Consider the following 12,656-nt stretch of genomic DNA (forward strand, 5'->3'; position numbering starts at 1 on the left):
GACTCAAAGAACCCAGAGACACCCGTGACCAGCTGTCCACATCATCACCAAAGGGCCCGGGGTAGGCTCAGAGACTTCAGGCTGAGCCTAATCTTCCACCCTCTACTTCTCTCCTCTCTCTGCAGCTAAAAACCCAAGACCCCACACCCCGCCAGTGACAGACCAGGCCTGGGGGAACCAGCCGAGTGCCCCTTCCTCAGCTACCTTCAAATCCATAGGCCAAACAAATGAACGAGGAAAGGGCCACCCAGCTCAGCCCAGAAGCCCGCTGGTGGGGCTCAGGCTGGACTCTTGACCAGTGTTTTCACCCAGAGCTATTTAAGTCCCCTGCATGAGTCCCTGGGCTCAGCAAATCAGTAATCAGGTCACCAAAATAGACCACCTCCAGTCCCTGAGCCAGTGGTCAGGCCTCCTAGCCCAGCCCGCATCGGGGTCTCGAGGGAGGCACGCTTTCTGCTGCTCCCCGCCCTGAGTCATGGGACCAGCCGCTAACGTGACTTACCGGTAGTGGGTGAAGAGGAAGGTGGCGCTGCGGTAAAACGTGGGGGAAAGAGAAAGTCATTGTACAGGACTGAGGTTTGTTAAATCTTTTAATTTTCATGTTTCTTTTCCCGATGGCTGTTATACACCTGGCGGCTCGCTCTGCACGAGCTACGACTGCAGCTGAGGGACCTGGGGCGCCTGGCGGCCTCCTCTAGCCCTTAGGGCTGACTCCTGCAGGTCTGGAGAAATGGCCCCGTGTCCGGGCTGCCGTCACTCTGCTCTGGGCTCGTGGCTGTGGTCGAATGTGGGAGGGGGCGGGGGACACGCCCCGAGCTGAGGGGCAGATCATCACTTCCTGCCTGCCTAGAAGGGCCGTCCCTGCCGGGCTCAGGGGAAGGCAGGCCTTACCTGTGCTGGGGGTCGGAGGGATGCTGGTGGTGGTGGAGGTGGTGGTGGCGGGGGTTGTCGTGATGGGGGTTGGGGGTGCTGAGGTGGACACACAGACGTTGAAGTGTTGCTGCACCGTCCCGTTGGGGCCACAGAATTCCCAGTAGCAGAAGGAGCCGTCCTGGGTGATGTTGAGAATCCTCCCTGCGGGAGGCCGATATCAACACATCAGGAACAAGACAGAGGCTCCCAAGGCCCCCTAGGCCCGTCCGCACGAGGGGAGACGGGTCCCCCACCCCCAACAAATGGCCAGCCAGCGCCCACTGGGACCCCGCGCCCAGGACCCTCAGCGGAGCCCGTCAGAATGCAGAAGCTGTGTCACAGAAGGGGCTTTGCTCCCCATCAGGAGAAACACAGACGCGTCGAGTGAGCCCTAGGGCTGCTGCAAACTAGAGGCACCTCCGAGCCGGGAGGGGCCCAGGGCAGCCACGCGGATGAAGAGTAGGGAGGAAGGGGCAGGGAAGCGCAGGAGGTTGCTCCCACCCAGAACCCAGGTGGATCCAGAAGGAGCGTCCAGGGGTGGGCAGCTTACCTTCATCAACCCAGCAGACAACTGTCGAGGAGTTGGTACACATGCTGAAAAGCAAGCGCGAGGCTGCAGGCCTGAGCCTGTGCGCTCTCACCCACCCCCCACAGCCCACGACAGGCTCACAGCCTCAGGGAAACACTGCCCCAAAGGCCAGCTCAGGAGCCCGCCTGGGTTCCCAGTGTGGGCAGAGCAGGGACGAGGCAAGGGTGCAGAGGCAACACGGGCCACCTCTCCCCTCCCCGGGCGCGTGAATGCGCACGCATGTGTGTGTGCTTGCCAGTCTCCCCGGGCCCCTGCGACGTGAGCTTAGGTACCAAGAGTGGCAGATGTGCCCTGTGGGGACGGACGTTCCTGGTGTGTAGCGAGTGTTGTTGATGTAGCAGCCGCATTGGTCCCTGGTGACACACGCCTTCAGCTCCTCGTCGTAGATGGGGCTGTGCTTCGGGCACCGGGGGTAGCAGCCTGGTGGGCACAGGGTGCTGGGCTTGGACCGGCACGGAGGACCCACATCCACCCCATCCACCTCACCCTGCCCACCCTCCCCGCCCCGGGAGGTCCTCTTCTCCAGGATGCCCTCTGAGAAGGGGGCCTAGACCAACCCCCTCCTACTGCCGTGGCGCTGCCGGGCCCCGCCCAGCCTCCCGGGGGGCATGGCCCCTGCGCCCGCCCCACATGGCCTCTCTAGTTCTCAGCTTTTCTCAGCTCAGGGGCCTCCTCAGCCCCCACCTCATCCTGACCTGCTCTTCCCACGGCACCTTCGCTCCTGACCTCAGAGGCCCCCTGACTTCGTGGTGTGCTAACCTGCCCCCTTTCTGCCTCTCCCCTCGAGAGTGGGGTCTCAGCTCAGACTCCCAGCGGGCTGTCTGATGAACAAACTGCAGCAGGGAGAGCCTGGTCCCCCTGGCACTCAGGGCGACACCCCACGGGGCCCCTCACCCTCCAGGTAGGACACGGAGATGTTGGAGTGGATGCCGTTGACGGTCCGACAGGTCTCGAAGCTGCGGTTCCCGCAAGGCTCGTAGTGCCACTCACACTCGTCCGGGGGGTTGTAGTAGTCGCAGAATATGGCTGGGGGTAGGGGTGCGGTCATTCTTGGGGAGGGCGGAGGCGGGAGGGGACCATGGACACCCCCTTCCCCGGGGCAGCGGCCCCACCCACCGCCCAGCAGCTCACACCCTGCCCCGCTGGGGCCCGGGGACCAGGCCCAGCAGGCACTCACGGCACAGGTCGGGGGTCCTCCAGTACACGCAGGCGCTCTGCTTGGTGCACTGCTGGGCGTAAGAGGCCACGGCGGAGCAGAAGCACTCACAGTCCCCGCCAGTGTCGCAGGAGCACGAGTCTTGCACGCAGGCCTCGTAGAAGGGCATGGGGTCCACCTGGGGAGGGGCCTCCATGTGCCGGGGTCCACGCTGCCCTCCCGGGTCCGGGCCCTCCCTTGTGGCCCGAGAAGCTCAGGACCCCGAGGCCGGGACCCCAGGGCGCTGCCGGGGGGGCGTCCTGCGACGGTGCCCGCCACACCGCCCCCACCGACCACTGCTCCCGACCACTGCCGGCAGCAGAGGGCTGTCTGGGTGGGTTGCGCCCTGTCTCCCTTCCTGGAAGGTGCGGGAGAGCCTGGGGTCCAGCCACGTGTCTCAGAGGAAATACTGGGCCTCTGGGCATGTGTCCAAAGGACACAAGGACGGAGCTGAGGGGCGACCCTGCAGGTACAGCGCCTGGCCCGTGGCCCCGCCCACAGGCCGACACGCCCACGCCCCTCCCACCTTGCTGTGGCTCCGCCTACAGCCGTGGCTCCGCCCACCTCGCTGTGACTCCGCCTACACCCGTGGCCCCGCCCACCTCGCTGTGGCTCCACCTACACCCGTGGCTCCACCCACACCCACGCCCCGCCCACCTTGCTATGGCAGACCCGGAAAACTCGGCTTTTGATGATGCTGCACTGCTTCTCCGACCAGGAGCGGCGGTGCAGGTTCACGGCGCAAGGCTCCGGGGTGGTCGTCACGTCCGGACAGCTGGAGGCCTCCTTCCAGCTGTTCCCGAAGTCCAGCTCGCTGTCCACCACCATGCTGTCCCGCGTGGTGAAGTCGTTGTCGGACCGCTGGTCGAAGTTCCCACACAGGCCACACACCGTGCCCTGCAGAGACAAGCGGGACAGGGGGCTTTGCCGGGGGCCTCGCGGGGGGAGGGGGCTGGCCCGGGCAGGCTGGGCGGCTGCACACCTGGTAGGAGGGGGCCAGCTTGATGAAGATGGTGGTCTTCCTGTCCCAGATGACGGTGACCCCGATGCTGGCCTCCACCACCAGGTACTGGCCCACATCCCGCGTCATGTAGGCCACGGGGTCGCCCACGTCACGCTGGACCACCATGTAGTGTTTGTCCTCCAGCTTCAGCACCGTCCTCTGTGCCCAGGGGAGACGGCCCGTCACTGGCCTGATCCGAGGGTCCCCCAAGGACCACGCGCCCCCCGGGGGGCGGGCAGCACTCACCCCAATGAAGATCTTGATGGCCTTGGAGCAGGTGACCCCCGTGGTGCCGCAAGGCACATTCTCGGTGACGATGCTGAAGGAACCCAGGGAGGTGTTCTGGCCGCAATAGTCCTGGGGGCCCAAGGGCACGTGAGCCAGGCCGACCCAGCCACGGGGTGAGGGCCCACCCCAGCTGGGCCCCGCCTCAGCCCCTCCTCTGCTGAGAGGTGGCTTAACCACCCCCACACACATGCCCCTGCGCACCCCACTCCCCCGACACCCACGGGAAGGTCATGGAATGGGAGGGCCGAGGAAGGGCTCCCCTCCGACCCCAGACCCCGTCCGCTCGGAGCCTCCTCACTGGGCTGGGACAACCCAGGGCCAGCAGCGCAGGGGCCACAGAGCAGAGGCAGGCCCTGGCCGTGCCCTCAGCCTCACCTGCACGGCCACATAGGAGCAGTGTCCATCGAAGTCATAGTACTTCTCATCGAAGGTGATGTAGTGGCCGTTCCCGTAGATGGTACAGGTGCCGTGGCACTCCAGTTGGGTGCACACCCAGCGCCCTTTCTGGCAGGTGCTGGGGAGAGGGAGATGGGGGCTGGAGGGGCTGCAGCGGCCCGGGCTCCCCAGCCCTGCTCAGAGAGCAGCCTGGCAGCCTGCAGAAAGGCCCCGGCAGCTCACACGCAGAGGAGGCCCGTACCCCCGAGCAGGCTCCCGACGGGGCGCTCGGGGGTCAGAGCGAGGCCCAGGCCCTCACCAGGTGTTGCAGTCCACCGTGATCGTGTCCCCGGGCGAGTACCGGTCGTTGTTGTGCACACACGGGCACGCCTGCTCCACCACGCAGCCACCCCGGCCGTCGTCAATCAGCCCCTCGGGGCACACGCAGCCACTGATGCACTCTGTCTGGTACTGGGGGGCAGTTGGAGAGTGGGATCAGGGACCAGATGCCAGGCCCAGGTTGGCCAGCCCCTCTTCTGACGCTGCAGACACCCGCTCGTGTCCCCCACCCCACCCTCCGATGCTCAACCCCGCGCCCTGGTCCAGCCTCCAGAGCCCCACCCTCAGGCTCCCCGCAGGGCTGGAAGACAAGTAGAATGGCCGGCCTGGGGCACCTACATGGTCCCTGTCCCCCCAGAGGGCCGGGCAGGGGCCCACAGGCAGCCACTCCCTCAAGGGATGAGGGGGCAGCAAAGCCTGAGCGTCCGAGGGCCCAGGATCCGGAGCCTCAGGGCTGCACGGGAGCCCCCTGTGCCCCCGCCTCAGCAGCGCCCCCAGAACGCACGTAGCCGGCAGCCAGCGTCTCGCAGCTGACAGGCCTGGGGTTCCGGATGGCCAGCGCCGTCACGTTGTTGCAGTCGACGTGGATCTTCGGGGCCTCGCAGGCTGTGGGACAAAGGGGCCGCTGAGCTCAACTGAAGCTGGGTGGGGGCTCAGGCAGGCAAGGGAGCAGTGTGGGGGGCGGGAGGCCACGCACGAGGCGGCGGCCACGTACCCTGGCCGATCAGCTTGACCTGTATGCAGCTCAGCCTCCCGTTCCGGCAGACGCTGAGAGGGAGATGTGGGGTGAGCCGGGCAGGCAGGTAGGGGGTGGGTCCCCCGAGCAGATGGGGCGCTACCTCCCCTGCCCCAGGACACCTACCATCGCTCCTCCTGCCTCAGGACCACCTGCCCCGCCTCCAGGTAGAGGCCGCGGTAGTAGCAGGAGCACTTGGCCAGGGGCACGCAGTGGCCCTTCTCGTCCAGGAACATGTGGTCAGGGCAGCCACAGCCGTCCACGGGCGCGAAGCCCTGCAGGCAGTGGGTGTCGGGCTCAGACAGCGAGCGGCAGGTCTGCTGACAGGTGGTCAGGTTGTACAGGAAGACCTGTGACTTGGGGCAGGAGTCCAGGTCCTTGTCTGCAGAGGGGAGGGGCCCGTGTGAGGCGGGGCAGCCCTCAGCTCCCTTCCACGAAGGCCAGCCCCGAGCCCTGTGTCCAGCCGGGACGCCTGCCCAGCCGAGGGGCCAGCAGAGCGGTCACCCCGGGCCCATCCCAGCCACACAGGGGCCTCATGCCCCGCCCTCCGGGCTGAGGGATTCCAAGCTCCTCCGGGGAAGCAGAGAGGCCCAGGCTGGTTCCCCACTGGCCCCTGCGATGTCACCCTACACACCCTCCCCCCTCGACAGCCAGGGCGGGACGGCAGGGACCGGAAGGCCGGCCAGAGCCCAGGACTCACTGCAGACGTGCCTCCGCCAGCCCCATAGCATGACGCCCTTGGCGGCGCAGGCGCGGGCGTACGAGGACAGGGCGGCGCACATGCAGTCCTCCGTGTTCTGGCAGTTGCATGTGTCATACCTGCACCTCTGGGGGGCAAACGGGCCGTGAGGTGGGGGCCGGCTGGGGAGCATCACGCCCACGCGAGCCCGCAGACACGCAGCCCTGACGCCCGTGCACACGCGCTCGGGCACGCAGCCCTGACGCCCCTGCACACGCCCACCCTTCATCGCATGTGCGCTCACACGCGCCGCAATATACACGTGCTTGTGCACACACACTCAGCAGTTTCCCACAGGAGGGCTGGGGCTGAGCCGGGGGCGGCCGCTGCCTGCCCACCCACCTTGTAATACTCGGCTGGGTCCACGGCAGAGTGACACCTCTCAAACGGGGTCTCAGTCTTCTTCAGCAGGGAGCACCAGTGCTCGGCGTAGTTGGCTGCGGAAGGTTCAGCCCCTCAGTGGGACGGCCCCTCTAGCAGGTCCCCGGGGCCCGCTTCCCCGTCGCCCTGGCTGGAGCAGACGCCACCCTCGGTGGACCAGACCAGGCCCCTCCCTTCAGGGCAGGCAAGCAAGGTGCCCCTTGCCTCTCGCCAGCTCCCCAGACATGGCGGGCGGCCCGGCGGGTGTGAGGGCGTCCGGTCGAGGCCACCACCCGTGGATTGGCAGGCCCTCTGCTGGGTCCCACGGCCGGCTACCACCATGGGCCACTGTAAGCCAGCCGCAAGGCAGCAGGAAGGCAGCAGGCGGCCGGCCGGCCACACCTCACCCACCCACCACGTCCCCCCGGGAGCCCCGTCTCCCCGGGGCCAGGGCCCCAGCGGCCGAGCCTCACCGCTCTCGATGCTGAGGGAGCAGGGGTCGTCCAGCCAGTCCAGCTTGTCCTGGCAGCTCGCCTGGACCTTCCAGGTGTTGGCAAAGCCGGCGCCCGTGGCCTCCACCAGCCCCCCAGCTGTCTTGAAGTCGTCCCCTTCAAGGCCGTTGAAGTTCCCGCAGAGGCCTGAGGGGCCAGGACCAGGTTGGGAAGGGCGGGGGCCACAGAGGCCCGAGGGCAGCGCGTGGGGGAGCCAGGCGGGACCACTCACCCTGTACGCGGCCCTGGGCCGCCTGGTCCAGCGTCAGGAAGAGCTGCATGACCGGCACCAGCTGGATCTGCAGCTTGAGGCCGAAGGTGGTGGTCACGATGAGGTGGTAGGAGGTTGGTTGAAAGATGGAGAAGCTCGCTGCAAGGGGGGGCATTGGCCGGGGGGCGTGAGGGGGGTGTGAGGAGTGGTGGGGGGCAGTGGGGGGACAGTGAGGGGCGGGGGCTGCCCATCCCCCATCTCCTCCCCCCTCCCCCACCTCCCCCCCCCCAAGTTGGGGCGCCCGAAGCAGGACTCACCCGTCACATGGGGCAGATTCACCTTCAGCTCATTCAGCAGGACGCTGCCATCTGACCTGAAGGTCACCACCTACAGGAAGGCCAAGGGGACAGGCTGAGAAGGGCCGTGGGCCCCGGGGGCGCTGGGGGGGGAAGCAGGGACACCCACGTTCTTCTTGCTGTCGGCCAGCAGCACCACCGTCTTCAGGCAGGTCTGCTTGTCCGTGGAGCCGCAGGGGGCCAGCTCGCTCAGGAGGGCGAAGGAGTCGTTCTGGGTCTGTGGGGGTGGGGGAGAGGGCATCGTGGTCACAGGGAGGGCGGGGCAGGGGTCCAGCGCCCGCACACCCCCGGGCGCCGGCCCACCTTGGTCAGCAGGTAGTAGCAGTCCCCGTGGAAGGTGTACTTCCTCCCGTCGAAGGTGGAGATGTGGGCGCCGCCCTCCAGGCTGCAGGTCCCGGGGCACCGCAGGTCCTGGCACACCCAGCGGCCGGCGTTGCAGGCACTGTCAGGAAGAGGGCCCAGGGTCAGGCTCGACTGCCACCCCCGCCCGCCGGGACCCCCGGCCCACCGGGACCTCCGGCCCATTTGGACTTCCAGCCCATCGGGATCCACAGCCTGCCTGGACTCCCGGCCCACCTGGACCCCCAGCCCCCCGGGACCCCCAGCCCACCTGGACCCCCCAGTCTGCCTGGACTCCCAACCTGCCGGGATATCCACTGCCCGCCGGGACCCCCACCCGCCAGGGCCCCCCAGCCCGCCGGGACCCCCCAGCCTGCCGGGACCCCCCAGCCCACTGGGATCCACCACCCGCCGGGACCCCCACCCGCCAGGACCCCCCAGCCCACCTGGACCCCCAGCCCGCCGGGACCCCGCCCCGGCACCCACCACTGCTTGCAGTTGGTGGTGGTCTCCTGGCCGGGCGTGTACAGGTGTCCGTGCAACTTGCAGCCACACTGGCTCACGGGGATGCAGCCGCCGCCCGCGATGTCATCATACACAGTGCCTGCGACAGCAGGACACGTTCCTCTCGGCCGCCCCGAATCCCCGCCGTTCCCAGAGCCACAGGCGCACCTGCCTCCCACCCACAGACCCCTCTTTGGGGGCGCTGTGGACCCACACTGTGTCTGAGGGACCTGCCTCCAGGCTCAGGGTCATGGGCCAGGCTGGAGAAGGACTGTCCAGAGGTGAGGAGCAGGAAGCTGACACTGCGCGCGCGTGTGTGTGTGCACGCGTGTGTGCATGTGTGTGCGTGCATGTGCACGTGTGTGCGTGTGTGTGGGGACGGTCTCACCGCTTGTGCTCCTTCTTCCTCTTGTCCCCCGCCCCGCCCCCGCCTGCGTCCTCACCTTCTGGGCAGAAGCAGCCGTCCATGCGGTGCTCTTCACAAAGGTTGCTGACCTCCAGGTGTGAGCAGGTGTCCATGCAGGGCGAGCCGCTCTCCAGGTAGACCATGTTCCCAGGGCAGCTCTTGGCTGGACAGGCAAAGGCAGACCCCTGAGCCGAGGGGCGGCGCGGCGGACACCGTGAAGGGTCTAGTGAACGCACGTGGCTCCCAGCCCTGGACACACCAGGCCGCCCTGCCGGGCGCCCGCAAAGGCCAGCACGCTCCCCGGGGTGGTCCCCCGTGAGCCCCCTGCGTCCTCCCGCCGCCGTCCCCGCACGCCGCTTACGGCAGAACGCGTCCGTCCTCCAGTTCTCCGGCCGCCCGCCGGCGTGGGAGCACTGGCGAGAGAACTCGGCGATGGTGCTGCAGGCGCAGGAGGCGTTCTGTGGGCAGCGGCAGCGGTCCTGCGCGCACGCCTGCGCGTACAGCTCCACGGGCACCAGGCCCTGGCAGCTCGCGAAGGCCGCAGCCGTCAGCAGCCGCTCGCACTGGGCGCGCTGGGGGCGGATGCGGGAGGCGGGCATGGGCGGGCGGCTCACGCCCCCTGCCCGCCCCGCCCCACCGCACGGCCCCCTCCCCGCCCACGCCACACGGCCCGCCCCCCACGGCGGCCGGGGACCCACGTGCTCGGAGCAGGACTCGGGGACCACCGTCTCCTCGGGGTCGTCGCACACCACCTCGGGCTTGTTCACCTTCTGCATGTTCCCAAACTCGATGGGACTGAAGGGTACACCTGAGACGGGCACGGCCTTCAGCAGGGCTGGAGGGCGCCCGGGGGCCCTGCCCGCACCCGCCCGCGGAGGCCCCGGAGGAGGTGCTCACCCTCGGAGAGGAACTCCGAGTAGGTCTGCAGGCCGTTGTAGTCCCCGCAGAGGCCACACGTGTGGTTCCGGAACTTACTGTCCAGCTCGAGCTGCCGGGGTAGGGGGCAGGTGAGCAGGCCGCGGGGTCGCACCCGGCTGCAGCCAAGTAGGGCTCAGAGACTGGTCAGCTGTGGTGGAAGCCCCGGGGGCGGTTCTGGAGGCCCTGAGGGCACCCCCAAGTCCACAAGGTGCCCCAGCCTCCCGCGCCCTCCCCCGGCCCCCGCATCACGCCTGCCGCACCATGACCGAGTCCTCCCGGTTCCACAGGAGCGTGAGTCCAGCGCGGGAGGAGACCTTGGTGTACGTGTCGGTCTTCTGGATGAGCAGCCCCGGGCTGTAGTGCGGAGTGCTGACCCTGGGGGTGGGCACGGGGGTCACGCTGGCCCACGCAGCTCCCGCAGGCAGAGGGGCTGAGGCTGTGGGCGTGGCTGGGGTGGCCACCCTCTGGGGGCACTCGAGCAGTGGCTGAGCCCCTGTCCACCCGCCTGGCCGGATGTGGCCACAGGCACCTGCCCAGGGCCCTCTCCACACCCCTCCTCAGGCTCCGTTCTGGGTAGGACCCCCCAGGAGCCCCGGGAGGAGGGCAGGCCAACCGGGAAAGCCTCACCCAGCCTCCCAGGGCAGGCCCTGTGCCCACCGCCACGCTGAGCCCGGCTGTGGGAAGCTCAACCCCCAGCAGCAGGGCAGAGGCAAAGCCGGCAGGTGGGGCCCCGTCGGGCAGGAATGTGCTCAGCGCCCCATTGTTCCGCAGACAATGCTGCGCAGTGTGGGGGAGGACCGGCCTCCTGTGGGCCCGCAGAACCCTAGCCCGCGAGCCCGGAGCTGGGGGAGCACCCACAGAGGGGCTGGGGGAGTCGCCCGGGAGAAATAAGTCCCTCGAGCCCCCTCCCCAGCCCCGCACCAGTGGGAGTCCTGCCGGGCCCTCATCAGGGTTTGCTGACTGAATCGGTGACCCGGACTCAGACCCAGCACTCTGCTTCTGAGCCGTTGGCCAGAATGGACGCGGCCGGGGGAGCGTGTCAGGCTGGGGGGCAGGGGCCGCAGCCCCACCACCAGGACGCGGGGGGGGAGGGGGGCCCGACCACTCACATGGCCCCGTTCAGCACGGCGAGCTGGCGGGTCAGGTAGATGGTGTCGTCCTTGACGGTCAGCAGGATGTATTCGACCTGGGACGGGCCCCCACTGCTGCCGGGGCTGCGTTTCAGGTGCACGGCGAACTCCTTGTAGGCGTCGCGGCAGTCAGAGGCGAAGTTGTAGTCGCACAGCCCGGGGAAGCGGAAGACGTCGCCGTCAAAGGTCTTGTAGTGGAAGTCGCCCCAGGTGCTGCACACGCTGTGGCCGTGGTTCCGGGTTCTGCCTTCTGGGGGCCGCAGGGGGAGGCGTGAGCGGCCGGGGCTGCTGCCCTCGAGGACCCTCCGCTCCGGAGGTGCCCGGCCGCAGCTCAGAGCCTTCGGGCTGCAGGGCCCTCTGCCGGCCCCTGCTCACCCACCCACGCGGTCTCGGGCCCCCGCGAGGGTGTCTGCAGCTGCCACAGCCTCACACTCATACCCTGCGGGGGCCGCAGCCATGGCCTGGCCCCGGGCCCCTACCCTGGCCGTTGCCACTCTCTGTCCACTGATGCCCCAGCCAGCGCCCCCTCCCCTGGCTCCAGCCAGCCCGCACTCAGCAGAGGGACAGTGCCAGACCCCTCAGGGGGGGCCCCAGGTTCGCCCCCGCGCCCCCGCCCTGGGTGGCTCTGCTGGGTGGAGAGCCCCTCGTCCTGCATTCACACGGGCTTCTCTGGCTGAAGCCGCCTCTGAGCAGAGGCGCAAACAGCCGGCTCTGCAGAGGGGCCCGTCTTGGTCTCAACCCTCCAAGGGCCCCTGCCGCCCAGGACTGGGGGCCTGGCCCCCCCTGGTGGCCCCTGCCTCCCTCAGACCCACAGGCAGCTGCCCGGCCCAGTGCGCCCACCTGGGACTGGCCCCTGGACACACTGGCCGGACCACCACCTGCAAAGGGACGCCCCCTTCCTTCCCCCTTCCTCCCCCCGCACCCAGAGTCAGCAGGGGTGGGGGCCGCAAGTGCCGGGCCAGGTCGCCCGCCCCAAAGCCTGGGCCGAGGAAGACCCCCTCTCCTCCAGGCAGGACCATCTGCCCCGGGCCGCCCGCAGCCCTCCTACCTCTCTGGAGCTCCGTGCCCCCGGCCCAGGTCAGAGCCAGGCAGAGGGCCGCCAGGCGGGCCAGCGGCAGCCCCATGGTGGCCAGAAGGACGGCAGGGCAGAGCGCCCAGGGCAGGGGCCGGGCCTTATATACCCCCCAGAGGGCAGGGAGGGCGGGAGGGCGCGGGGCGGGCGGGGCACCCCCGGGTCATCAGGAAAGCAGCTGTGGGGGCTCCGCGGGCCCGCTGGGGAAATATTGACTCAGGTTATCTGGCGTTTATCTTTTATTGCCCTGGTAGAGCCGGCCATGCCCGGGATGCGGCACCATCTACCCGATTCCAGCACACACCCGAGGCGGACCTCCATCCCTCCTGCTGCTGGACCAGCCTGGGGCCAGGGGTCCTGCCGGAAGCTCGTCCCAGCAGCCAGCGCGCTCCCCCCGTCCCCACCTCACCTGTCCAGGACCCCAGGCACAGCAAGGTCCAGTGGGGGCCTCCCCAGGGGCCCGGATAGCCCACTCTGGGGGCGGGCGCCCCCTCCCACCTGGGGGCCTGCCAAAGGTCGTCTGGACCACAGCCAACCCCCCAGGGGCCTTGCCCTCCCGGAACCCTGCTGCCCGAGGCAGGGCAGGCGTGGGCTCCTGGGGGCCCAGGGGGTCCCTAACTTCAGCACAGCTCCTTCCTGGAGCCTGCGAGCTCCGTGAGGGCCCGGCTCCAGCCCACTCTCTAATCCCTTCCC

The 12,656-nt window shown here is 68.8% G+C and overlaps 1 protein-coding gene across 1 annotated transcript in view; it reads right to left on the reverse strand.

Annotated features, from left to right (window-relative positions):
• Positions 1-12,015, reverse strand: part of MUC2 (mucin 2, oligomeric mucus/gel-forming) — a 30,622-nt gene extending 18,607 nt beyond the window's left edge. Inside the window, exons 1-30 of the mRNA XM_065936635.1 lie at positions 11,863-12,015; positions 11,516-11,540; positions 10,871-11,141; positions 10,022-10,136; positions 9,741-9,831; positions 9,542-9,651; positions 9,205-9,415; positions 8,881-9,006; positions 8,420-8,537; positions 7,898-8,036; positions 7,704-7,811; positions 7,556-7,625; positions 7,260-7,397; positions 7,010-7,174; positions 6,519-6,613; positions 6,138-6,264; positions 5,564-5,819; positions 5,417-5,469; positions 5,162-5,307; positions 4,682-4,794; positions 4,363-4,501; positions 3,946-4,056; positions 3,679-3,858; positions 3,354-3,593; positions 2,679-2,835; positions 2,396-2,527; positions 1,774-1,921; positions 1,463-1,506; positions 892-1,074; positions 503-529 (exon numbers count right to left, since the gene is read on the reverse strand). Of these exons, the coding sequence (XP_065792707.1) occupies positions 503-529; positions 892-1,074; positions 1,463-1,506; positions 1,774-1,921; positions 2,396-2,527; positions 2,679-2,835; positions 3,354-3,593; positions 3,679-3,858; positions 3,946-4,056; positions 4,363-4,501; positions 4,682-4,794; positions 5,162-5,307; positions 5,417-5,469; positions 5,564-5,819; positions 6,138-6,264; positions 6,519-6,613; positions 7,010-7,174; positions 7,260-7,397; positions 7,556-7,625; positions 7,704-7,811; positions 7,898-8,036; positions 8,420-8,537; positions 8,881-9,006; positions 9,205-9,415; positions 9,542-9,651; positions 9,741-9,831; positions 10,022-10,136; positions 10,871-11,141; positions 11,516-11,540; positions 11,863-12,015 (3,991 nt within the window). The remainder of the gene's footprint in view (positions 1-502; positions 530-891; positions 1,075-1,462; positions 1,507-1,773; positions 1,922-2,395; positions 2,528-2,678; positions 2,836-3,353; positions 3,594-3,678; positions 3,859-3,945; positions 4,057-4,362; positions 4,502-4,681; positions 4,795-5,161; positions 5,308-5,416; positions 5,470-5,563; positions 5,820-6,137; positions 6,265-6,518; positions 6,614-7,009; positions 7,175-7,259; positions 7,398-7,555; positions 7,626-7,703; positions 7,812-7,897; positions 8,037-8,419; positions 8,538-8,880; positions 9,007-9,204; positions 9,416-9,541; positions 9,652-9,740; positions 9,832-10,021; positions 10,137-10,870; positions 11,142-11,515; positions 11,541-11,862) is intronic.
• Positions 12,016-12,656: the final 641 nt, after the last annotated feature.

Source organism: Muntiacus reevesi, chromosome 5, assembly GCF_963930625.1.
Source record: "Muntiacus reevesi chromosome 5, mMunRee1.1, whole genome shotgun sequence".
Classification (NCBI taxonomy): domain Eukaryota; kingdom Metazoa; phylum Chordata; class Mammalia; order Artiodactyla; family Cervidae; genus Muntiacus; species Muntiacus reevesi.